This window comes from Amorphotheca resinae, assembly GCF_003019875.1.
Source record: "Amorphotheca resinae ATCC 22711 unplaced genomic scaffold M430scaffold_1, whole genome shotgun sequence".
Classification (NCBI taxonomy): Eukaryota; Fungi; Ascomycota; class Leotiomycetes; order Helotiales; family Amorphothecaceae; genus Amorphotheca; species Amorphotheca resinae.
The window spans coordinates 2538430-2563047 of NW_020194471.1; the positions used below are offsets into that span (position 1 = coordinate 2538430).

General features: G+C 50.9%; 9 protein-coding genes across 9 annotated transcripts; 4 read left to right on the top strand and 5 right to left on the bottom strand.

Moving 5' to 3' along the window:
• Positions 1-200: 200 nt before the first annotated feature.
• On the top strand, positions 201-2036 carry M430DRAFT_94147 (hypothetical protein; the record flags this gene model as incomplete). Its single annotated transcript, XM_024869819.1, has 6 exons — positions 201-285; positions 345-450; positions 526-636; positions 693-1218; positions 1276-1589; positions 1640-2036. Coding segments are annotated over 6 exons (1539 nt in total), but the record flags the coding sequence as incomplete, so codon positions are not given.
• Positions 2037-2211: 175 nt separating this feature from the next.
• M430DRAFT_38652 (hypothetical protein) lies at positions 2212-3628 on the bottom strand. The gene is made up of 2 exons (XM_024867264.1): positions 3095-3628; positions 2212-3003 (listed from the first exon to the last, which is right to left on the bottom strand). Exons 1-2 carry the CDS (start codon positions 3393-3395, stop codon positions 2675-2677), a joined length of 630 nt encoding a protein of 209 aa, XP_024725471.1. The 5' UTR covers positions 3396-3628; the 3' UTR covers positions 2212-2674.
• Positions 3629-4341: 713 nt separating this feature from the next.
• Positions 4342-5868, bottom strand: M430DRAFT_131966 (hypothetical protein). Its single transcript, XM_024862222.1, has 2 exons — positions 5559-5868; positions 4342-5498 (listed from the first exon to the last, which is right to left on the bottom strand). The coding sequence occupies exons 1-2, from the start codon at positions 5763-5765 to the stop codon at positions 4413-4415; spliced, it is 1293 nt and encodes a 430-aa protein (XP_024725472.1). The 5' UTR covers positions 5766-5868; the 3' UTR covers positions 4342-4412.
• A 231-nt stretch (positions 5869-6099) lies between these two features.
• M430DRAFT_32492 (hypothetical protein) lies at positions 6100-9025 on the bottom strand. The gene has a single exon (XM_024866182.1). It carries the CDS (start codon positions 8893-8895, stop codon positions 6208-6210), a length of 2688 nt encoding a protein of 895 aa, XP_024725473.1. The 5' UTR covers positions 8896-9025; the 3' UTR covers positions 6100-6207.
• A 148-nt stretch (positions 9026-9173) lies between these two features.
• M430DRAFT_55371 (hypothetical protein) lies at positions 9174-12848 on the top strand (the record flags this gene model as incomplete). The annotated part of the gene is made up of 5 exons (XM_024868536.1): positions 9174-9366; positions 9423-9569; positions 9646-9831; positions 9885-12392; positions 12442-12848. Exons 1-5 carry the CDS (start codon positions 9348-9350, stop codon positions 12846-12848), a joined length of 3267 nt encoding a protein of 1088 aa, XP_024725474.1. The 5' UTR covers positions 9174-9347.
• Positions 12849-12860: 12 nt separating this feature from the next.
• Positions 12861-17058, bottom strand: M430DRAFT_38656 (hypothetical protein). The gene is made up of 2 exons (XM_024867265.1): positions 16938-17058; positions 12861-16867 (listed from the first exon to the last, which is right to left on the bottom strand). Exons 1-2 carry the CDS (start codon positions 17021-17023, stop codon positions 13204-13206), a joined length of 3750 nt encoding a protein of 1249 aa, XP_024725475.1. The 5' UTR covers positions 17024-17058; the 3' UTR covers positions 12861-13203.
• Positions 17059-17661: 603 nt separating this feature from the next.
• M430DRAFT_113225 (hypothetical protein) lies at positions 17662-19806 on the top strand. Its single transcript, XM_024861504.1, has 2 exons — positions 17662-17818; positions 18024-19806. The coding sequence occupies exons 1-2, from the start codon at positions 17681-17683 to the stop codon at positions 19401-19403; spliced, it is 1518 nt and encodes a 505-aa protein (XP_024725476.1). The 5' UTR covers positions 17662-17680; the 3' UTR covers positions 19404-19806.
• On the bottom strand, positions 19487-21163 carry M430DRAFT_32496 (hypothetical protein). Its single transcript, XM_024866183.1, has one exon. It carries the CDS (start codon positions 20826-20828, stop codon positions 19674-19676), a length of 1155 nt encoding a protein of 384 aa, XP_024725477.1. The 5' UTR covers positions 20829-21163; the 3' UTR covers positions 19487-19673.
• Positions 21164-22112: 949 nt separating this feature from the next.
• M430DRAFT_94001 (hypothetical protein) lies at positions 22113-24416 on the top strand (the record flags this gene model as incomplete). The annotated part of the gene is made up of 3 exons (XM_024869806.1): positions 22113-23059; positions 23112-23810; positions 23861-24416. The coding sequence occupies 3 exons, from the start codon at positions 22113-22115 to the stop codon at positions 24414-24416; spliced, it is 2202 nt and encodes a 733-aa protein (XP_024725478.1).
• Between the last annotated feature and the right edge of the window lie 202 nt (positions 24417-24618).

Sequence of the window (24618 nt, forward strand, 5' to 3'; positions counted from 1 at the left end):
GCATTTATTTCGGAAAAAAAGTCAAGACTTGCTACGATGGTCAGCCTCCATAGCCATCGTCGGACTTCCGCGGCAAGTATGTGTCGGCGCCCTCTCTCTCCTTGCCCTTGCCTGTACTTGGGATTCCTGCCCTCAGCGAGCCCCGGACGCATCGGTCGTGGTCATTTTGAGAGAAGTGTTGCTAATCCATTTCTACCCCCCTAGGCCAGCGCTCGTCGGTTGACGAATCGAGATCCGATGGCCCAGAGGACGAGACGACAGTCGTAGAGCCGGAGCAGGGAAATGGTGAGCATTGTCCGGTCGCGGGGAAGAGAGAGAGCTCGACGGCTGATCGGATTGGGCAGTGCTCTCACATATCATCTCGCAGCTACGGCCAGGCGCCGACCTGAGCCGGGTCGTGCTGCCGACCTTCATCTTGGAGCCGCGGAGCATGTTGGAGAGGATTACCAAGTGCGTATAGAATCCGGATAGGTTGGGGAAGCTGGGTTTGGGGGCATGGAAATGCTGATTCGTGTGTGTGTGTAGCTTTATGGCCCATCCGGAGACGCTGCTCCCAATGCCCGAGATTGACGATCCGGTAAAGCGGTTTGTGTCGGTGGTGAAGTTCTACCTCAGTGGATGGCATCTCAAACCACCGTAAGCACAGCCCGCGTTCACGAGGGACCGGAAACAAGTCTGACATGGCTTTCTAGGGGAGTCAAGAAGCCTCTCAATCCCATCCTTGGCGAGATATTTACTTGCTACTGGGAATTCCCAGACCACACCAAAGGCTACTATATTTCCGAACAAACGTCACATCACCCTCCCAAATCCAGCTACTTCTACATGGCCCCCGAGCACCACATCCGCATCGATGGTACCCTGAAGCCCCGAAGCAAGTTCCTCGGTAACTCAGCTGCCAGTATGATGGAAGGCATTGCCATCCTGCGGCTTACGAACAGAGGACGTTCACCAAAGGGGGAGAGATATATCCTCACACAGCCAAACATGTATGCTCGGGGCATCCTGTTCGGGAAGATGAAATACGAGCTTGGCGACCATAGTTTTGTACGATGTCCAGAGTTGGGGCTGACCGCAGATATCGAGTTTAAAACCAAGGGATACTTTGGCGGAACATACAACGCTATTGGGGGCACAATCAAGAATGATAAGACGGGCGAGACCCTCTTTGAGTTGTCTGGAAACTGGACCGGAGAAATGATGATCAAGGATATGAAGGTAGGTTCCTATTGTCGTTCTCATCCACATTCCACCGTGCTGATGTTATCCAAATAGACTGGGAAGAAGGATTTGCTTTTCAACGCCACGAGGGCAAAGCACTCTCCTCCACTGTCAAGGCCGCTGGAGGAACAGGACGAGCGCGAATCTCAGAGGCTATGGTACAAGACAGCACAGGCTGTAAAGGCACGAGACCATGAGCTAGCAACCGACGAGAAGACTAAGATAGAGGATAGGCAACGAGACGAGGCAGCCAAGAGAGCAGAGAATGGTGTTGAATGGCGCCCAAAGCTGTTCAGACCAGTCGAAGCAGGCCCAGGTGGCCGGGACGAGGGTGATGAAGGCCTTGACTGGGTCTTGAATGCCGCCATGTCAGTATATTCTCTAACTCGCTCAAGTAGACGTGCTAACATGTTCACAGTGATGGGCGTACGCCCCAGGAACAAACAGAGCAGATTCTGGCAGTGGCGCCTATTCTCCCCGGGCAGAAGGCGGGCGGGAAGAACCCAGCACCAGCCCAAAGTCCTTCAGCAGGTGCCGCTGCCGCCACTCAGAAAAACGACCTTATAGACTTTGGCCAGAACGAGGGATCCCTGATACCTGCGGACCTTAAAGCTGCACAGACAGAAAACGACGGGCAGAAGCAGAAGGATCTGGAGAACACACTCAAATCTACGAGCACATCATCAAAAGAGGGCCCGTTGATCGATTTCCAACAGGACCTGAAGGCAAACCTCCCCGAGGCCGAGCAACACCGGTTGAAACGACAAGATACCGACACGAACAGCCTGGATGAGTTCGTTGATGCGCAGAGTTAAAAAAGATGATGGATGACTGACTTATCACACGTGACCGGAGAGCAAGCAAAAAAATACACAAAGGGGGGAAGGGGGGGCCGACTACAAGGGAAGCGGGGTTGGCGTTGAACGACACAACTTTTTGAGCGCACACGTGCATTAATTATTCTGTGAAGGGCAGGGCAGATTCACAGGTATCATGCATGATTCATGGGTTCCTATGCTTACTAGAGAGGATATCTGAAAATTCCGGTTGCATACTACATACATACATACACCCAGCCAGCCAGCGCCTTGTGTTGTTGCATAGGTATGCATGAGTGTGTTCGTCGTCCGTCCTATGATACAAAGAAGCTTTTCTGTTCTGTTCTGTTCTGTTTTTTTTCCCCATACGTAGAATCAAGGACGATGATCCCAAACAACGCCGTAGAGTATTTCTCTACCATGCATGCCTCTTCTCTCATATCCCGTAGAAAACTGGATTGAATTACATTCTTCTTGTATCTCTGACCCATCGCGTCAGTCAGTCAAGTCAAGTCATCTTTTAGATAGATGAATTCTTTTTGTTTGATTCCATCGCCCCTTAAACCCGAATAAACCAAGACACACACACACACACACACAGAAAAAAAGGCTCGTCGACCTCACTCCCACCTAAATCAATACCTCCTCCTCGTAGGTTCCGGACTCGGGCTACGACTCGCGCTCCGCTCATCGCGGCCGCGCATGCGCAGCCATTTCTTAGTGCTCAACTCCAGCTCGCGCTCCAGCTCCTCGCTCGGGTTCTTGCGATGGATAAAGTTGCAGAAGCCGCCGCGCACGCAGCCCTCGCCGCTGTTGAGCCGGCAGCAGGCCTCGCGGAAGTCGGTCACGGGCGAGAGCTCGCAGTAGATGGGGCGCGCGGCGTACCAGCGTGAGTTTAGGGCGTCGCAGGCTTTTTGGGCTGAGTCTTCGTATTTAAATCGTGCGTAGACGTTGCCTATCAGATCTGGAGATAGAGATGTCCTTGGTTAGCATGGTGTTCTTCTTCTTCTCTTGGGGGGAATGGAAGAAGGGGGGGGGGAATGGGGGGAACGCACGATCATTATTATTATCACAAACGACGACCTCCTCAACCTCGCCAAACTTGCACATCTCGCACCAGAAATCCTCGTAGAAGGCATCGAAGTGGTTCTGCAGCTGGCTCGCGTTCATCTTGACCTTGGGGTCATAGGCCGGGTTCTGGTACAGGTTCGGGAGCAGGATGGTCTGGCTGTACGACGGCTTGACGTGCTTGCGCGAGCACCGGTCGCCGTGCCGGCACGCTCCGATCTTGTAGTAGAAGGAACAGTTGACCTTGTCGGCTTCGGTCCCGAAGATACTGGCGAGGTAGTTCGCCATGTCTCTGATGTGGAGGTGAGATGGGAGCGCGGTTGTTTGTTGCGGGTGTAGCTAGAAAGATTGTTCGCCGCTGGCGGGAGGCGGGGGGCGAAAAGTCGAGAGCGCTGAAAGATCGGTGGTTCTGGTTAAAGTTCTGGGATATAGCGAATGTAGGCGTATGTTCACACACAGTGATTGAAGGGGTATCGCGATATTACTTCGTGTTGTGCTGTAGAGGTGTCTGTGGGATGAACGTTTTGCAGTCGAAACGTTCGACATTCGAGATCTTGAGCTCTGGATGTTGACCCGGAATGGGATTAGCTCATTGCTGACTAATCCAAAAGTGAACGGATATCCCTTGTATGAATTAGTCAGCAGAGGAGTCTTCGACTCTTCGAGAACAGATGCATCGCTCAATCATCGTGAATCAAGTGATAACATGATGCTTCGTCAAGTTGCAGAAAGTCAGGATCAGAGTCTGAAATTCTAATCGAATTGATTACTTTCTTTTTTTAATTCATATTTTCTTTTTTACATATATCGGTGTAGAATCCGATCATGCTCCGATTCTTGCGGTGCGCCTGGACCTGCCCAGTCACAAGAGTTTCTGATAGTCGTAGTTCGATGGCGATCTATGGTTGACTTCCAACTGCATTATCAGTGCCAGATACCTGTCCGTCGATCCATCTATTTCGCCACCCTTCTCCACATTATCATCATGGGATGACGGTACCATCCGAGGACCTGGACCGACGGGTGTCCTGGTTTCCGTAAGGGGCGCTTTCTAGAACGTGACCTAGCTCGGCGCTCTTTAATTTTGACATATGATCACAGTCAATTTCAATATTACTATAGTATTGCGAGATGTATGCACGAGGGGGGTTAAGTCAGTGCTTCCTGAGATGTCTGCTAAGTTACGGATTCCGGGTTGAGAAACGGTAGATACGCGGTGAGATTAGGTGAGATACGGAGAGTGTGATATACCGGGATCGTCTATGCATATTCACCATCTATAGTCGTAATCTAAGTCTAATCTGCTTACTGTCCCAGTTTCGTCTGCTCCTCCGCAAGAGCCTTGAAGCCCTGCAGCAAGTCATCACGGAGATCCTCCCAGCCTTCGAGCCCGACACTGATACGCAGCAGACGGGGATGGACCGTAGCATCCGACAACGTCCGCCACTCAATCAGACTCTCAACCCCACCCAGACTGGTAGCATGGTGGAACAGTTTGAGCTTGCTTGGCAGTCGGCGTGCAAAAGTCGCGTTCTTCAAGCTGATTGAGAAGACCGGTCCGAAACCGTTAGGCATCTGCTTCAGCAGCCAGCCCTCTTTGATAGCGTCTTTCTGCAAGCTGGCATGCTCGATCTTGTCCAGAATCGTTTGTACGATCTTGCTGGTCTCTGCGCTGACAGCGTCCTTCTCGCTAGCTGACTCGGGATGGAGCGCAGCGTCCAGCCATGTTACCAACTTTGTAGCGTTGGACGATTGTCTCTCCATCCTCACTTCCAGAGTTCGGATACTTCGGACTCCTAACCATCCCTCCAGCGACCCCATCACATTGCCCAAGAAGACCCTCTCGGCTTGAAGTGTCTTGAGCCAACCCTCCTTGAGCCTCGCAGGATTGATCACCAGAATACCACAGAGCATATCAGAGTGGCCACCAACATACTTCGTCCCGCTGTGCATCACAATATCCGCACCCCACTCAAATGGATCCTGCAGAGGCGGGGGCGCGAACGTGGCATCAACAGTCAAATAGGCACCTCTTGAATGCGCCTTCTCAGCAAAAGCCTTAATGTTATAAGCCGTGCCATGAGGATTGAGTGGCGTTTCTACGTGCACGACATCACCCGGCTGCAACTCTTCAGCAGGGCAGTGGAGATCGAGCTTCTTCAACCCGGTGAGCTTCTCGTGGATCCCAATAACTCCATGGCAGCCATGGTAACCCTCCCCGATGGAGATGCGCTTGGGGTTGAGCAGGACCAAGAGAGCATGGAAGGCGCTGAGACCCGAGGCGTAGGTCAATGCCGGGCCTTTGAAAATGCTGGAGAGGATGGCTTCCAGGCGCGAGGTGTTTGGTGCACTCAGTCGCGAATAGATATGGCCAACGGCGGGGTCGAAAGGCTAGAAGTGGGGCAGGTCAGCTGATTTGCCTCTCACACGTCTCGGGGATTGAAAACCAACGTCTGGTTGTTCTGCTGCTGGTACTAAGAGGTCCGGGTTTCTGTTGTAGCGGAAAGTGGTCGCGACGTGCATCGCGGGAGCGACATCTGTGTCTGTGTTGAGATAGTCATCAGCGTGGATGGTTTTCGAGGACAGGGACAGGCCTGCGAGGCCGTGATCAAGGCCCCCGACGCTTTTCTGGCCGTTCTGCTCTGGTGCGGTCGACATTGTGAGAGGAGATGGAGGTTTGATTGTTAGGAATCCGGGATTTGGAGATGGTTTCGTGTCTTAAGTATTTATAAGGCGGATCACAGCGGTTCAACGGGCTTCAATGGTGGAGCCTTGATAATGGTATCATAGGGTTCGGGATCTGCTCTTTTTAGCGCCCGACTTCGCTTGACAAGCCAACCGAACGCCCCCCCTTTTTTCCGATTTCCGTTTCCGACGCATTGGTTTAGCAATCAGATCAAGATGAACAACGGTGCATACTCCGGATCCAATTGTTTGAATATGAGGGTTCTACATGGCACCTATGTCACATACAAGCCAAAGAATTGATGATGAACTATGTCTTTTCTTTATATAAAGCAAATGGGTATCTGGAAATGCAACGGGAATGATATAGGTTTCTAAATGCAAAGATCCTTTCCTGTCACATCGTGTGCCACACCTAATGATTCAGCATCGAGAAATCGCCAATATACTCAACCTCCAACTTTTCATCACCCGCATCCTTCACCCAGGCTTCGACAACGCGTTGAAGCATCCGGGCGACTTCTGATGTCTCCTCACTGATCGTCACGAGTCCAGCGGCCAGACTTCCGCGACTAATATACATGTCGTCCTTCGCCAATATCGCTGCAGTTTGTCCTAGCGTACTGATCTCGGTGGGAAGTGGTTGAACCAGTTGGTGCAACTGGGCATCGCGGGGAATTCTTTCCAATGGGAGCTTCATCGACTTTGCACGTAACATTTTCGGCAGATCCCCTGGCTTGCTTGTATGAGAGGCCAAAGATTGCTGTCGTCTTAAAAGATATCCACGCGGATCATCGTCGGGTAGAGATGTAGAAAATGCTTTCTTCACCTCCAAAGCACTAGAACGACTTGAGGGCAGGCCCGCTTCCAGGCTGGCTATCGCGGCATTATACCGATTTGTATGCGGAGAAGATCGACTCACATTTGTCGCGGTGGAATCTTTTTCAGCTACTCTGGCAGCTCTAACCTCTTCACGACGTCGACGAGTGGCATCCTCTTTCCTTTGTTCAAAATCCATAGCCCAAGCGAGATCAGAGTTGTTGGGCATATCCTGATGATTTCCGTCCTGGACACAAGAAGGCTGGGGATCTTGGATCAACTTGGTTTGGCGCAGACTGTCTTGCTTTGCCCTATTTCCGTCATTAACAAGGGGCGATACAAACGGTTTGTTTAAGCCAATGGCTCTTGAAGGAACTTTGGAGAGCTGGGTGGATGGTGGCGACATGAGAGAATTTGGTGCGATATCTCTTGCGGTGACAAAGTCGTTCCTGCGGCTGGTTTGACGAGGTTGTTCATTATCAGTGATAAATAGATCAGGCTCATCATCGATGGGTAATTGTTGTCTGTTGGAAGAGACGATGGGTTGCTGGATGGATATCCTCGTCGGCACTTTTGGCTGCACACCCTCAATATCGGCACTACGAGATGTCTGCTGGCCTCGAGTATTTGATCGATGAATGACATCGGAACCAGGTTCAGACACTCGATAGACTTTTGGGGTGATAGGTGTCAACGCCGAGATTGGATTGACATCCCTCGAGGTTGTCGCAGAGCCTCGAGTACTAGGAGCACTCATCTTGGCAATAATCCATGGATTCAGAGGATTTGTCAGCTCTGGTAACATCTCCTCATCCGCATCCCGTGCCGGACCTGCTCCGTGATTGTTCCGCTGGTTTTGTTGTTCAAAGTCTTCAGCCTCCTTGGTGAAGTCCGTAGACATGGTGAATCCCCATTTTCTCTGCTTGTTGGTGGATGGCTCATCAGCGTTTTCTTCAACATTAGTTCTTGGTGACTTAGAAATATGTGGAGGAGATGATGGGCCAGGGGACGGTGCTATTAAAGGCGCAGCCTGTGCGGATTGTTGCTGATCCCTATTAGATAATGTGGCAGGTTTTCGGGCAAGAAGCAGTTCGAAATTGTCAACACTTTTGGCCAAGACCCGCGGGGCCGGTGCAGCTGGTGCGACTTTGCACTCGCCATAGACAGTCTTAAACAATTTCTCAACCGCTTCCAGCACAAGAGATTCATTTCCGAAGAGAACATCGTCTTTTGCAGGCTCCACGTTTGGATCGTAGCTAGCAACTGGGCACTTTATGTTCAGACGAACAAAGGGATTCCTCAGATTATCAGAGGCATCAGCAAGACAGTCCTTGATATACTTTTTAAAAACAGTAACGATCTTCTTCATTGTGCCCTTCTCGTGTGACACTGGTCTGGAATCGATCGATAAGAACTGGCCGTTCCCGACCTTGGAAGGCTCTGCATCTGCACTTGGAAGAAAGGCTTCGATAATGAAGCGTTCGGACTTCTTCCCTTGGTCGATTGCATCCTCAGGGACAGAATTTGTAGCATATTCTTCGTCGACTTCGGCGCCATCTTCCTCTAACTTTGATTCAGGAAACACAAACGACTTCTCGATGCATTGCAAGGCTGCATCTCTACCAATGACCTGTGAAACTGCCTCTTTGACACCACTATTTGGACGAGGTGCGAAAGACCAGGAACCCTTACCGCCCTTGGTAATCTTTAGGCTGAATCTGATGGATGGCCGTGCAAGGGCATACGCTTGTAAGAGTTGATTGACTTTGCCTAGTGTCTTTGCTGCTTCCTTCTCAAAGGTCTTCTTTCTCACAGGAAGCTTCGCCATAAAATTTAAAACAGAGACTGTGGTACCAATTGGATGAGAAGTACGAGTCTGGTTTTCGATTCCGCCAACCGCTTTCAATTTGACCTTGGTTGCAACTGGTTCGCCCTCAGTCTTCGTGGTGATTGAGACTTCCCCCAGTTGGACTGCACTGGCCAGTGCTTCCCCACGAAAGCCCAAAGTAATACCACCAAGGAGCCTCAGTTCGTCGAATGATCTCAATTTGCTAGTATGCCCGCGTCTTCCCAAGGCATCAAGGTCGTCGGGCCGGATGCCATGCCCATTGTCTCGAACCTCGATCTTGTCCAGGGTGTTTGGAGAGATAATAATGTCGATAGATGTTGCTTTGGCATCAAGGGCATTGTCAATAAGCTCCTTGACAAGAGACGTGGGTGTGGTGAGGACCTGGGCCGAATTTAGGAGTTGAATGGTGGCTTTAGGAAGCGCGGTAATGGCCATTCTGTCCGGTCGTGCTTAGATAGCAGCATGAAACCCCCAGGTCCTCCCCTATATAATATCAACATGACCCTCATGGATATGGGACCTGTTGAAGATGCCTGGGTTCACTCATGGATAAATGATGTTTGAGATGACGGGGATGAGCAGAACGAGGGAAATCCATCAGCCTCGCAAGCGAGTGGCCTGGTGCGCAAGGCTATAAGAAATGATTTTTGCACGGATGCCTCGTTTAGCCTGCTGTATTGCTTCTTCGGATTCGTCGTGCGAGTCATCCAGCGGCCAAATACTTTGGCAAAACAGAAATTTGGAAACCTTCTATCAATTCGCAACGCCGCAGCCGTATTCCCTCGATTTGCCAGGGGCACACCAGCACGACGTCTAAAATCTTGTCCAGAGCGCTCTGGGTGCCCAGGCGGCCCTTCAGAATAACCTTGAGTCATCCCCGCGCCAGAATGGCTACCAACGCTGCAAGTAAGTGATTGAAGCACCGGCTTTTCGAGGATTTTCTGACATTCAAATTTCAATAGTCGGTCAAGAGACCGGGGCGATATCCGGAAATGCAACTCCGATTTTGAACGAGACCAAAACTGCTGTTGCCGGACAAGATGCGGGCAGCAAGGTTGGAACTGCAGAGGCTGCAGGTGGTGAGAAGAAAGTGAAGAGCGAAAAAGAGCGTACGGAGCCCCAAGCATCGGGACCATATCCCGTTGAGCTGTTGCGAATACGAATATTGACTTATTTTGTACACAGTGGAGAGAGAACGCAAGAAGGCTGAGAAACAGGCGAAATTCGACCAAAAGAACCAAAAGAAAGCCGCCGCCGCCGCCTCTGCTGCGTCTAGCAAAAGCAAAGAGAAGAAGGCCAAGGCTGAAAAGAAGGCAGAGGATGATGTGCTCCCCCCGTACGTAGAGGAGACACCTGCCGGCGAAAAGAAGAGTTTGTCCCACTCCTCCAGATTTGGTTCTACAAGAGGCTAACATGTTGCCAAGTCATCAAACCCTTCGACGATCCCCAGTACAAAGCCTATAACCCAACCGCCGTGGAATCCGCATGGTATGCGTGGTGGGAGAAGGAAGGTTTTTTCAAACCCGAGTTCACGGTAGATGGCAAGGTCAAGCCAGAGGGATCTTTTGTCATCGTTGAGCCACCGCCCAATGTCACTGGAAATCTTCACATGGGCCACGCGTTAGGCAATGCTTTACAAGATGTGATGATTAGATGGAATCGTATGCATGGCAAAACCACTTTGTGGTTACCTGGTTGTGACCATGCAGGTATTTCGACTCAGAGTGTCGTGGAGAATCTTCTCTGGCGTCGGGAGCAAAAGACGCGTCACGATCTGGGAAGGAAAAAGTTTGTGGACACTGTCTGGGACTGGAAGAACGAGTATCACCAAAAGATCAACAATGTTCAGCGAAGAATGGGCGGCTCGTTTGACTGGACCCGAGAAGCATTCACCATGAACGAGAACTTTAGTGCCGCTGTCACAGAGACCTTTGTGAGGTTGCACGATGAGGGGATTATCTACCGGGCAAACAGACTGGTGAACTGGTGCACAAAATTGAACACCTCCCTGTCTAACCTTGAAGTCGTCAACAAGGAATTGCCAGGTCGCACCTTGCTAGACGTACCGGGTTATGACAAAAAGGTTGAATTTGGTGTAATTGTGCACTTCAAGTACAAGATTGAAGGCTCAGATGAAACAATCGAGGTTGCGACTACTCGTGTGGAAACCATGCTTGGAGACACTGGTATTGCAGTACATCCCGATGATGAGCGATACAAACATCTTGTTGGAAAGAATGCTGTCCATCCCTTTATCGAGGGTCGACTCCTGCCAATTGTCGCAGACACCTATGTCGAGAAAGATTTCGGTACTGGTGCTGTCAAGATCACTCCAGCTCATGATCCTAACGATTTTGCACTTGGTCAACGACACAACCTCAAATTCATCAATATTCTGACAGATGATGGGAAGATGAACGAGAATGCTGGTGCTTACCAGGGGCAGAAGCGCTTTGATGTCCGATACACCATTCAAGAGGATCTCAAGAAGGCTGGCCTCTACGTTGATAAGAAGGACAACCCAATGACGGTCCCATTGTGCGATAAGTCGAAGGACATTATCGAACCTCTACTGAAACCTCAATGGTGGATGAGAATGAAAGAGATGGCTGCGGATGCTCTGCATGCAGTTGAGTCTGGGGAGATCAAGATATTGCCAGAGAGCGCTGCCAAGAGTTATGTCAGATGGATGTCAAATGTCAACGACTGGTGTCTTTCCCGGCAACTGTGGTGGGGCCACCAAGCACCTATGTACTTCGCACAGATAGAGGGCGAAGAAGGAGATGAGAGTGACGGAAAGTTGTGGTTTGCAGGTCGAACGCAAGAGGAAGCTGAGCTCAAAGCCAAGAAAGCTCTACCCGGGAAGACCTTCACCTTAAAGAGAGATGAAGATGTTCTAGACACCTGGTTCTCATCTGGTCTGTGGCCTTTTGCCACCCTAGGTTGGCCAAACAAGACACACGACCTCGAGACGTTGTTCCCAACCACTGTACTGGAAACTGGCTGGGATATTCTGTTCTTTTGGATTGCACGAATGGTCATGTTCAGTATTAAGCTTACTGGCAAGGTACCGTTCACCGAGGTCTACTGCCATTCGCTCATTCGCGACTCGGAAGGCCGGAAGATGTCGAAGTCACTGGGCAATGTCATTGATCCCCAGGATGTTATTGAGGGTATCGCCCTGACAGACCTGCACAAGAAGCTGCTGACGGGAAACCTTAACCCTGCTGAGGTTGAGAGGGCTACAAAATACCAGAAAACTGCTTTCCCGGATGGCATTCCACAATGTGGTACAGACGCACTGCGTTTCGCATTGGTGGCGTATACCACCGGTGGCGGAGACATTGCCTTTGACATTAAGGTCATTCACGGATACCGCAAATTCTGCAACAAGATCTACCAGGCGACCAAGTATGTGCTGGGTAAATTAGACGCCGACTTTGTGCCCCGGAAGACCGCAGCGTTGACTGGCAAGGAGTCATTGGCTGAGCGATGGATCCTCCACAAGATGACAACTGCTGCCAAGGAAGTGAACCAAGCTTTGGCCGAACGTGAATTCATGAAGTCAACGTCAATCATCTACGCGTACTGGTACAATCACCTGTGCGATGTTTATATTGAGAACTCGAAAGCCATCCTCCAAGATGGAACTCCGGAAGAGAAGCGTTCAGCACTCGACACTCTGTACACAGCTCTCGAAGGTGCTCTGACAATGATCCACCCTTACATGCCATACCTGACGGAAGAGCTATGGCAACGTCTCCCACGCCGCCCAGAAGACAAGACGCCGTCGATCGTCGTCGCCAAATACCCAGTGTATGACCCAACGATGGACGACCCCAAGTCCGAGGAGGCATATGAGCTTGTGCTAGGCATCTCCAGGGGTATCCGATCACTGATGGCCGAGTACTCGCTCAAGGATCAAGGAACAGGTATGTTCATTACAGCCATAGAATCTACCAGCTACTAACACCGCAACAGTCTACATTCAAACATACGACCCCGTTTCCCACAGCACCGCAACCTCACAGATCCAATCCATCAAGTCCCTCTCCGGCAAGGGTGTCGCCTCCATTTCGATCCTCTCCGCCACCGACTCGCGGCCTCCAGGATGCGTGGTGTTCGCCGTGTCCGCTGCCGCCGCCGTCTTCCTGCACGTCAAGGGCCGCGTCGACATCGACGGCGAGATCCAGAAGGCGAGCAAGAAGCTCGACAAGACCAACCAGGGCATCGAGCGCCAGAAGAAGATCCTCGCCGACCCGGGCTACAAGGAGAAGGTCAGCGCCGAGCTGCAGGAGATCGAGAAGAAGAAGCTGGCGGATCTCGAGACCGAGAAGAGGGCTTTCGAGGAGACCATCAAGCAGTTTGAGACGCTGAAGCTGGAATAGATAAATAAAATGTGAAAAAGAAGAAGAATGCGTGCGGGTTGATTCCTTTTTTGCAGATTTTGATAGCACGGAGAAAGAGAGAAAGGGGTGACGAAGATCTAAGACATGAAAAAAAAGAGAGATGTTGCTAGCTGTCTTTCGTGTATGTCAATAGATTCTTTTGCTATCAAATGACTGAGGATAATTCGCTCCAAGAAGTACTCCTATCTATCAATGTCGGATATCACCGCTAAACAAACCCCCTGATGATCCAAAAGGCAGGAATCACCATCCAAAACAATCTTCAAAATACCGCCCACTCCGCTATAATGCTAGTCTGACAATTATAAAATAAAAAAATACAAAGGAAAAAAATTCACATCATCGCACACTTCGCCCCATGCTTCTTCCGCCTCTCACGACCCATGATCCTTTTCATTCCGCTATCACTCGTCCCATCTGCCATCTTCCCCTTACTCTTCCCATTGCTTTCTTTCCTGATACTAGCCCTCCAGCCCCTCTTCTTCGCATCCTTGATATTCTTCGCTGCGCTTCTCTCGGCTCTACTCGACTGCCTCGAGACCCCAACCGGGATTGGCTTTTGCAATGGCCAGGGTGAAGGCTCAGCAGTTGAGTTGGCGCTCTGGATGGTGTCTAGCCGCTGCACTGGCCAGAGGCTAGAGCCTGACGAGGTGTGGCGGTGGTGGCTGGGAGCATTAATGCTGATGCGTCGTGAGAACGATGCTGAGGGGGGAGCATATGGTCGTGAGGAAGGCGTATAGGTTGTGTTGGAGCGGGCTAAGGAGCGGCGGGCTCCAACTGCGGCACTGGGTGGTGAAGGTCCAAAGTCTTGTTCGGAGGATGGAACTAAAGGAGTGTGCTGAGAAGAAGTCCAGGAATGACGCTGGGTCCGGGAAGTCCCTCGAGGTTGAGTGAAGGTACCGGAAAGACGCCGAGGGTCAACGATTCCGGCTGGGCGACCGCTGCGGCTGTTCAACCGAGCAAGTTGATCGGCACTTGGACTCATAATTCGAGATCGAGTAGTGGTGTTGATAGATGTGTCCAGTGTTTCTGATGCCACTGGTGCAGTGTTGGTTCTGGAGACTGGCATGAGTTCCTCTCCGGTAGATGCAGGAGATCCTGCGCTCGGGGCTGTCTCACTACGTCTCAACAGTGATACAGGTTGTGATTGCATCTCCTCGTGACCATGTTGTTGAACAGATGTATCCTGAGGTAGCTCTGTGATGTTATGGCCCTCAGACGGATGCGGAATCGCTCCCTCTTCCATTCTATCTCTAGTGGGCCCTGATGGAGCAGACGTCAAACTCGTGTCCGAGAGGGGGACCTCGCGAGCCTCCGTCGTGGTTTCCCCGTCCCCCAGAGGACGACTATCAGTCACTGGCTGAGGAGCTGGGCAGATAGATTGATGCATAGTAGCTCTCGCAGCCTCGGCTGGAGCTGAATGAACTTCAACAATATTACTGGCATCGGCCCCAACTGGTTTTCTGGGTATCTGATGGGTTGGAGGCGGCGTTGATACAGATAAGGGTGACGGTTCCGATTCAGTATGTGAATCCACTGGTGGGGTTTGTGGCGTTAGTGGTGTTGGCGGGGTTGGTGGTGCTACTTCTTGAGGTGTCGGCGGTGTTGGCGCTCTATCATGGGTTGGCTGTGGCGATCCGGGGGGAGAGACATTGTAGAGATCGTCAAATAAAGGAGATACTGGGGACGCGGGACTTGTGGCAGGCCGTTGCTCGTCACCAACAGAGACCGCAATCGTTCTCATTGTGGAATGGCTCCGCGTACGAGGAAATGGAAACTCTCTTCGGGATCCACTCGAGCTTACGGACCCCAACGTGCGGGATCGCTGCAGACCAGGCGTATCCAAACCAGGGAAATCAAGGGTTGGGGCACGTTGGGTGTTTGCCCGTTGCAAGGTTGCTGCCGCAGCCTCTGCAAGTAGTGATCTTTGAATATGTTCAGGCAGCGGCGGGACGGGATCCTTTGTGTATGGAGGAGGTGGAGGCACCCAATTGTCTGCATCACTCTCATGAGGATGTTCCTCGCGGCCATCAGCTCGACGATATTCGATATGCTCTTGGGCAACCGCACGAGGATGGAATCGCCGGCTTGCTGCTGCTGCAGTTGCAGCTCGGCGGAGTGTCGTCCCCGATCGAGGACTGGTGTGAGAATATGGTCCGTCTAAGGCCTCTTGTTCTTCGTCGATAGACGCCGTCTCCAACGTGTCGGTCGGGAGAACTGCAAGACTAAACCTCCTCAAAGCCGGAGTATCAAACGGGTCACCCAAGTCCCTCGTGGGTGGCATGGGTGGAATTGCAGAAAATGCAGAACCAGCAACAGAACCCCCAACAGCAGTCGCTGATCTGGCAACACTGCTACGACTTCGACGTCGCTGTGCAACTGTCCTTCTCCTTGCCAAAGCCACCTCGGTATCAAGATCTCTGTGCTCCTCTTCCAATGTATCGGGCTCTTTCGCTCCAACCTCAATCGTGACAGTTCGTTTCTTCCCATTAGTTAGAGAGTAGTCAAAGTCTAGTATGGACATACGGCCACCATCTACCGGACTCATAAGATGGGAACGATCGATTTCCGGTGACTGGCATCCTACGCCAGGAGCAACTGCAACCAATCTCTCTTTATGAAAAGACGTAGACCAGTCGTTTACCCAAGTCATTGCACTAACACGATCCAGCGAGGAGATTTTACGGCCCTCAACGAACGTATCTCGAGCTTTATCACAGAGCACTTGCCACTGTGGAATTCTGTTGTTTTGAGAGTTATTAGGGACGGAGCGCAATGAAGACGCACTATTCCGGCGTTTGCCATGGGTCAAAGGGACACTGATTTCACTTTCTACACTGCTATTCGTTCCACTGTTGACGTTGGGAAGGGCTTCGAGATCTTCTGGGATGCCGTAAAGCCATATAGACTCTTGGAATCCAGCGGCAACGAGATCGCCAGCTTTACTTGCTGTTGGTAAAGTGCTCGGCAAGAGTTTAGAAGGCGAATCGGCCACAGGTCCAGGGAAGTAAGTTGTACCATTCCGTAGTAATGATTCGTCAACCCGTACTGCGCGGAATGTCTCGAAGACTCTATCATATGTAAAAGTCCAGCTGGCCTCGTCATTTGACAGGGTTGGAAGGAGGACCGCATGGCTACAATCACGGCTGCCATTTGGAAAGAGAATGGATGTTGTCCATAAAGCGCTAATGCTCTCTTTTGGCAAGCTACCGCTAGGGTCATAGTACGGTGCCGTAACAACAACAGTGCTAGGATTCTGTGATTGAACCGTTGTCCCTAGCAATTGAGTTCCACTTTTGGAGAAAGAGAGGGAATCCGCAGCATAGCACTTGACTGCTCTCCGTTCTGTGGTTACGCAGTCTGGATCCAATGAAGAAACCTCGATACCCGACTCATATGCTGCAGCCAGTACAGAGCCGGTAGGCGATAGAGAGATCGTACGAGGTGTGTAATCCAATGCCACTGCCCTGATATGCTTGGGATACTCGCCCGTTAAGTCATATAGGTTTACTTGAAGATCCGTCGAAAGAACTGCCAGCAAATTTCCATCATCGGTAATCGTCGTAGAAGCCGGCCTCCGCAATATCTTGAGTTCACGTTTGACTGTAACCTCTGGCCCTGTTACGTCTAGAACATGTATTCGAGATGAGCTATAGGCAAGCACATAATGACCCCCCGGAGAGAGGCTAAAATGGAAAGCTTCCCCTCCAGGTGCCGAGGATGAACTTATAGAAGTTGAAACCAAATTGATAATTGTTTCTTGTGGCCGTAAATATGCTTCGAATAAATTGCGCTTTATCTCGCGGGCAAAAAGTCGGCGTAGTTGAGGCAGATTGTTCTCGTCATTGGGGCCTGGGACGGTATGGTGGGCAGCCGAATAGGAGGGACATTGCGACAGGTGATGGGCGTAGAGGTGTGCTTGCTGTGACACCATTCGCCATCTACGATTCAAGACAATTAAGGACGCAAAGACATTCGGGGTGGCGAGCTGCAGGATTCTGAGAGGTATTGAAGGTTAGCCAGCTGCAGGAGATGTATCCTTGGGGGTTTGGCATAGGAAAAGCTCACAGCTCAATTATTTCGTCGGGAAGCCTCTCAAAAGCAGCACTCTGCATAGGGGCCTCCTCCATCGAAGACCTCTCGACATGCGCCATGCTGCCGGCTGTTGCGGAGGTGCAGACTCTCGGTCCTCTTCAAGAAGAATAGTGCAGCTATTGATCGCCTATCGAGATCGACATCGAAACGATAAAAGGCTCGTGCTTGAGCTCATGATCCTGGGTCCACAAAGGAAGATGGAAGCAAAAGCAGAAACAGATGCAGAAGCAGAAGCATTTAGACAGAGTGGGGTTTGTTTTCACAATAGAGCGAACTGGACCATACACTTATGCGGCTGAAGGGAGGAGGTTGCTGGTCTGAAACATCTCTTGAACTCGCATACATAATAAGGGTAGGTAGGTAGGTAGATAATGTACTCCATACTGGGCTGCTACGTACGGACAAGGCAATCAATGCAAACTCACTACGACAAACTGACAGGGACTGCTCTATTATTGAGTACTCTGGAGTCTGCTGAATACCTACTGTACCTCTGGGACTGATACATCTTCGAGATTTATATCCCAATGTCAACTCCCTGATGCCCTGGACTTTCATTGGCGGGAATAAGTTCCGGCCAGATATGTCTGCCTAAGGCACAACTACTATTTGAGTCACGTGCTGCGCTAATTTGTCATCCCAGGCCATTCCCGCCTCATCGCGGCGAAACGAAACTTCTCTCAAAAGAACCCTTCCTCGTACCTTCACACAACATCATGCCATACAAAGACCTCGACTACGAGGAACTCACCAAGACCTTGACTGATAATTTTAATATTCTGGCAGATGAAGTTCAGCTCCTTAGTGATCGGAAGACTATATTGGAGCACAAACTCCGTTTTGCTCATGAACAGGTAAGCTCGACCGTCTTTCATCTCCCCAGCAATCCTTTGCCAAAGCCCCTCCCCTTACCTATATGATGAAACATCTTAGCTCTAGATCTGGAGCTGCTATAGCAGCGACGACCGACAAACACCACTTATTCTGAATCTAATTCTTGCATCCCACTTGTCCATTTTCATACCTTCACGTCGCCTTGTACTGACTTAGTTATCAAAGTATCAGTGTTTAGCGGACAAGTATGCTCCGGCCGATCCGGAGATATCAAAGACGTTGGCACAATTGCAACTCCCTCCGGATCTTCAGGTCTCGGCTCCCGATCGTCTCGGATCAGTCCCACTGCCCACGGCAGGCTGGACAAGGTCAAAACAGCAAACAGCTGTCGCTATAAGGGACGGACGGCGTGCAGCACAACAGCTTGCGGCTTTAGGGGCTAGATCCGCTGGATCCACGGTGAGTGGAAGAAGTATATCCGGCACGAGTAGTAACATGAGATTATCTGCCCGACGAACCTCTCTCTCGACAGTTCTTGAGCAGGACTTCACAGTACCAGGGAAGAAGAGCTCTTTATCGTGTCCATATGCCATTCAAGCCAAAGGTCAAAATCCTACAATGGATTCCGCAAATTCCCAGGGTGCTAGCACCCTCGAGTCTAACCGGCCTTTGACTCCATTAGACGCGAAAGACCCCACCCCGCATCACTCGGCGGATCCAATATGTGCAGCTATGTATGCTGAGACAATGTGCTCTGCACCTCCGTCAGCTACAGGGTCTGCAGCGAAATGTCCAATCCGATATCTAGACCAGCACTCTCCGGAAGAGGTTGCAAGGTACTTTGAAACCCACAAGCACGAAATTCCACGAAGTCATGAAATTTGCGTAAAACGTTACCAGAGAAATGAGGAAGATATCAAGAAGCTAGATGCGAAGTATGGAAGCCTTGTGAGCATGATACAAGGGCTGGGTCAGAAACACCAACCTATGTTGCCGACGAAAGAGGAAGAAGAAGCTCTAGAAGCCGAACAAATCTCAAACGAAAGAGTTGAAAATTGGGCAAAGGCTGTCAGTACTGGTGATGTCGAGAACGAAGAGGTCCCCCCTCCTGAGGACGATGAGGACAGAGAAGGCCACTTTGATAGACCGTTGAAAGAAGTTCGAGTAGGGGAATCTCCGAGCCGGCCTTGGGGTATTTCGGTGCCTATATATGAGGAACCTTTGGGGCAGAGACCCACCTCTCCTCCACCTGCACCTGTTTCAGCTGAGCACTCTCCCAGACCAGGAAAGTGTCCTTTTGGACATGGCCCCAAAACGGAGACCAAGGAATCCCTTCAAGCGGAACCTTTACCGGGGACGGCAAGGCCTACAGGCAAGTGTCCATTCCCACATGAGCAAATGACGAAGGAGCAAACTCCTATACAAGATGACAGCCCAAAAACCCAACCACCGCCCTTCCAATCAACGCCGGCCTTCATTCAGCCTCCTGGGGTTTCCAAGATGTCAAATGGTAGTGGGCCGCAGATGATCTTTACAGGACCCGTCTTCATAGGGTACCCGGTTGATCAGGCTATGGCATTGATGCAACAGTGGAAAAATACATAATTAATGATTGAGATGATGTACGAGTTGACGATTGCAGTTCTTAAGCGGTGGCGTTGGGAATCAGGAGCGAGGAATTGAAATTTGAACCATGTCTTGTAGGATTGATGAATTATAATCAATCGAACTTAGAATTCTCATACTCTTTTGTATCGTAATCCTGATGTCTATAGCGTTTGATCTATCAGAAACACCAGAACGCCTACCCAGCATGTCATGCCCGTATTGACCAAAAACACCTGCAACTCCTATGCCCGCGGTTTTCTCTCTACCTTATTTCTTGTCTCCTTTATTCTTATCCCCATCCCCCCTAGCAAAGACATCCTCGTCACTCCCATCCGTAAACTCATCTCTATACATATTCCCCGCGCTGTCCCACAGACTGATATCATCATCGTCCATCAACACAGCGGCATCCGGATCTTCCAGGCCCGCATCACTATACCTCCTTCCGGAGTCCGCGGCCCCTTCGCCCCTTCCAGCCTCTAGTTCCTCGGCCTCCAGCTCCTCAGCACGCGCCATTGTCTTCTGGTAGATGATCCATCCCACCGAGACCCCCAAAGTGACGCCGATGGTGATACTGGCGTAGTTTATGAGCCGGGTGCTGGTATCCATGCTGCCTCCCCGCTCAGCGATATCCGCGAGTCTGCTCCCGATAAAGACGTGGATCAGGAGTTTGGGGCTGGAAATGAGGGTTGCGAGAGCGAAGGAGAGAGGGTGGACGGTGGGGAAGGTGGACATGGCGGCGTTGGAGAGGGAGTAGGGGAGAGGACAGAATCGGATCATGCATAGGATTTTAAGCCCGTCATGTTTGAGCGTCAGGGCTAGAGCTTCGAAACGCTTGTCTGCGCCCACGAGTCGGTGGACGTACTTTGAGAGTATGGTTCGGGAGGCGAGGAATGAGGCCAGAGATCCCATGACGGTCGCGCTGGCGACGATGAACCATCCGTTGGGGAACCCGTATACGAAACCGGCAACGGTGACGGTCGTCGAGTACCCGATTATTGGGGGAAATCCGCAGATGAAGGTCAGCGCCCATAAGACCATCCATCCCCCTGGGACATCTCGCCACTTCTGAGCTGCTGGGGCCAAGGCACCGAAAATTTTCTCGTTGAAGACGAGGAAGAGTATGCCGAGAACGAAACAGATGATGAGGAGGGTGACTGAAAGTATTTGTTGGAGGAGAGTGAGGCTTTTGAAGGTTGTGAGGACCTGGCGTCTAACTTTGTCGGCAGATTGAAGGATTTGGTCTTTGAGGGAGCGGTTGGTTTGAGTTGAGTATGGTGAGGAGGCCGTGCCTCGGCGGACTCCAGAGGAGATACGCCGAGTCCATGGAGGTCTGCTGTCTTGTTGTTCTGGAGAGGGAGAGCTCGTTGGGGACGCTGATAATGCGAGGGCCTTCGCAGTTGAGTCGTAGTCTGCAGGCATTGCGGCAGTTGTTGGGTTTTCGGAAGTGGAGGGAATGGGCGATCAGCTCTGCTGGCTGCGTTTGGAGGATGTTGGTAGAGGTTCAGAAGCTATCTCTGCACGGCGGCTCATCGAATGTACAAGTATCCTGATGAACAATGTTGGAAATTGTTGATATGTACGGAGGTAGATGTCGAGAACCGTGGCTTGGCTATCCGTGCTGATTGGGCTCTTGACCCGAGGACGGACGGCGCAATGGTCACCTCTTTTCTTTTTTATAGGGGAGAAAAATAGGTACTAGCAAAGAAGAAGTTTGTTTTTTGTACAAGAGACTCTAGGCGAACATATGGTTTATGGGAGGTGTTCGTTAATGCAAAGGGATCTGGACGTTGGATTTGAGCAATGCGGCGGAGCCACATCAGAGACGCTGCTATTCTGAGACGTGACAGGGATGACGTAAAACAGCCTCAATATTTCATCCAGCAGGAAGCAGAAGGCCCTTGGCCGATTATCGATCTCTCATCGTAAGATCTACTATATCCTCGACACTTTATATTCCGACGGACCCCTTACTTTTGTCCTCTACCAGTCTCGGAATATAGGAGGTATTAGCTGGCACTATACACGCCCATATTGTAGCGATATTCCTGGGGCGGACTTTACGGAGTAAGCTTACTAGCAGCAGCAGACTTGTCCGTTCCGCGAATAGGGGCTTAATAAGTTGAGCGTGAAGTCATTCTCAACGTTCCAGACGAGTGAGTAATGGGCTTCAGAGAATTGGAATGATAAATCGAGTCCTCTTTTCAGATGTACTTAGACACATACACAGAGATAGCCAAAGACATAAGCCTAGATGTATGCCTTTTGTGCCTCTGCAAGTCGGAGGAAACGCAGGGAGATATATGCTTATCGTCAATTATCGCCCTCTGCCTCAGCTTTCAGCTTCACGCCCAATAATAAGCTGTGGTGTGACGCCTCAGGCACCCAACATTCCACCAATCACCCCCAAGAGCAGCTGGTTGACCTCCTCCGTGATTATCCTCACTCCCTCGCCCCCTCGTGAGAAGAGCCTCGACCAAGTCGACAATGTAAAGGCCTTGCGTTCATCGTTGTCGCGCTGTTCTCGCCTTTCGGAGTCTCTCGCTTTGTGATTGTATCATCTCAGCGCGCTCTTTCCTCAGCCCGGCCCATCGCGAACCACAGGGCCCCTTCACTCTTCTCTCATACCTACTTTTTATCTCCTATTTCCAGATCATATCGAAACCTTAATCTTCCATCTTAACCTTCTTATAGAAGGCCGCCAAGATGGTGTCCGATGCCACCTACGAGATTTGTCTGCCTATCCTTCAGGATGCGACCCTCGAGGACGAAGACAAGACCGACAGGCTGGAGGAGTTGCTCAAGAAGGAGACTACGCTGGTTGGAAGTTCTCTCGAAAATGCCGTCTTAGACGTCCTATGGAGATATCGCGATGCTTCATCTAATGCGAACTCTCCCGCACCGATGCGACATACTATCTTACGTCGGCCTTCCCCCGCTCCCTGGCCGATACCTCGTGGTGGAGCTACTTCCATCTCTTCCTCTCCTCGTCTTGCGGCTAGCCCCCTTGCTCCGCCTGGCTTCGTCCCGCAATCTTTCAATAGAACGAAATCCTCCACAGCCTCGCCCTTTACCTCGCCTCGCCCGTCCCCACGACTTGCTCTCTCGAGCCCAGTCATACCTCATAGCCCGAGCCTCAACGCGTACGAATTCCCAACTGATACAAGTCCTACGCAAGACATATATGGGGATTACGGGAGTGATAATGTGGATTGGCTAGTAAACGATGATGGTGGCAGCAATACCTCTTCCTCAGCTGGCGGTCAAAGCGGTCTCAATGCGGCGGCTGCCGAGTACATACAGCCGCAGCAGTCAGATATGAGCCCATACGATATGCTACGGTCAATTCTTGGCCCTTCAAAGTCAGACGAGGAGATAGAGGCAGCTCTTGCTATGCATGGCTATGACTTGAGCGCTACTATCATGGCATTCATGGAAGGCCAATCCAGCGATGGTACAATGGCATCGGCCCCAACTACAGACGGGGAGAATGCTATTCTAATCGGTAAATCAATGGCTGCCAACGTCCCTCGACCACTTACTCCAGCAGGCCAGCAGCGAAGTGGCGTAGTCTGTAGATTTTGGCTCTCCACGGGCCAGTGTCTCCGTGCGGATTGCAGATTCAGTCATGACCTTAGTAATCACATCTGCAAGTAAGTATAGAACTCATGTTGCTTCAAACAGGTCGAGAGCTAACTGCCGAAGATACTGGGTAATGGGTAATTGTCTTGCCGGTGACACGTGCATCTTTTCTCACGACCCCGCGCATCTCCTGAATCGTCTTGCTCTGGACGAGAGTAACACACCTCCATCCCAGCCAAACTTTCAATTCCAGGACTATAACGCATTCCCTTCCCTACAAGGGACGCAAGAGCAATGGTCAAACTCTTTTAACTCAACAAACGGTTTTAGTAATTATCAAGGAGCAAGCTTCACTCCTCCTCCTGGCTTTAAGGGAATGCAGGGCTACGCAAGTGATGGTTCCAGTCAGAGATCACGACCTGGTAGCCGACAGGCAAACCCGGCTGCTCCTGCACTGGACGATAACGAGGCCTTTCCATCACTTAGCGCAGTGGCTGCGAAGGGTGGGAAGAAACACCATGGGAAGAGAGTCGGTCATGGTCACGGCCACAAGGAAAACGTTACACCAAGCTCACTTGCTGAAGTTGTCAAATTATCACCCTCTCCTGGCCCGGGCCTAATGCGACAAGATGCCAAGAAAATGGGTAGAAATGGAAGTTCCACCGGCACACGCAACGGAGAAAACAGTGCGGCTGCACAAGCTATCCCGAGCCCCCAGCATGTTCCTTGGCTCGAGACGGGAGAAAGAGCCAATAAAGCGTATCTCAAAGCTAGACAAGATGCTATCAAGCACGGTGGTTTGAGAAACAAGTTCTTGCAGAGGTAAGTAATTTTTCCTATCATCCGGGGACTGTTTTCTAATCCGGATGCAGTGCGGCCCAGGCATGGAATCGCAACGATGCTCGTGCTGCTAAAGCCCTGAGTCTTCGGGGCCAAAGTGAGAATGATCTCATGCGAAAAGCCCATCGTGAGGCTGCTCGTGAGCTCTACGAAGAACGAAACAAGAACAATTCCTCGAGCTCTGAGCTTTATGTCGACCTTCACGGTCTCCACCCCGAAGAAGCAGTCGAGTATCTGGAACGTGTTCTTCTCGAGAATGACAAAGAAACAAGGCCAGTATACGCTATCACCGGAACAGGCCATCACAGCAAGAATGGAAAAGACAAAGTTGGAAAAGCTATAAGGAACTTCTTGAATGAATGGCGATATGCCTACCGCGAATTCTCAGTGCCGGGAGATAGAAACAACGTTGGCGGCATATTGGGAATTGATGCACGATCTTGGGACAAGTCACTTACGAGGGACGGGGTTGCAGCTTCGGAGCCTGAGAAGGAAGAAGTTGATATTCTCAGTCAGGGACACGAAATCGGGGAGGGCAAAATCAAGTTGTTGGTCCGAGATGCACCAAAGGGTCCCCGAGGCCGATGACCCCGAATATCAGAATACTGGAACAAAGAATAAATAAAGAAATTAGTAAAACTTATCCTTCATTGTCTTCTCACTGCGTACACAGTGACACATGTTACTGGATCAAGATTCTATGAGGCTATAGTTGCGGGCTGTAAGCATTTGCGTGTTATACAAGCGAATATCAATCATTCCCCCCTGGCACCGTGAAGCCACCAGTAGA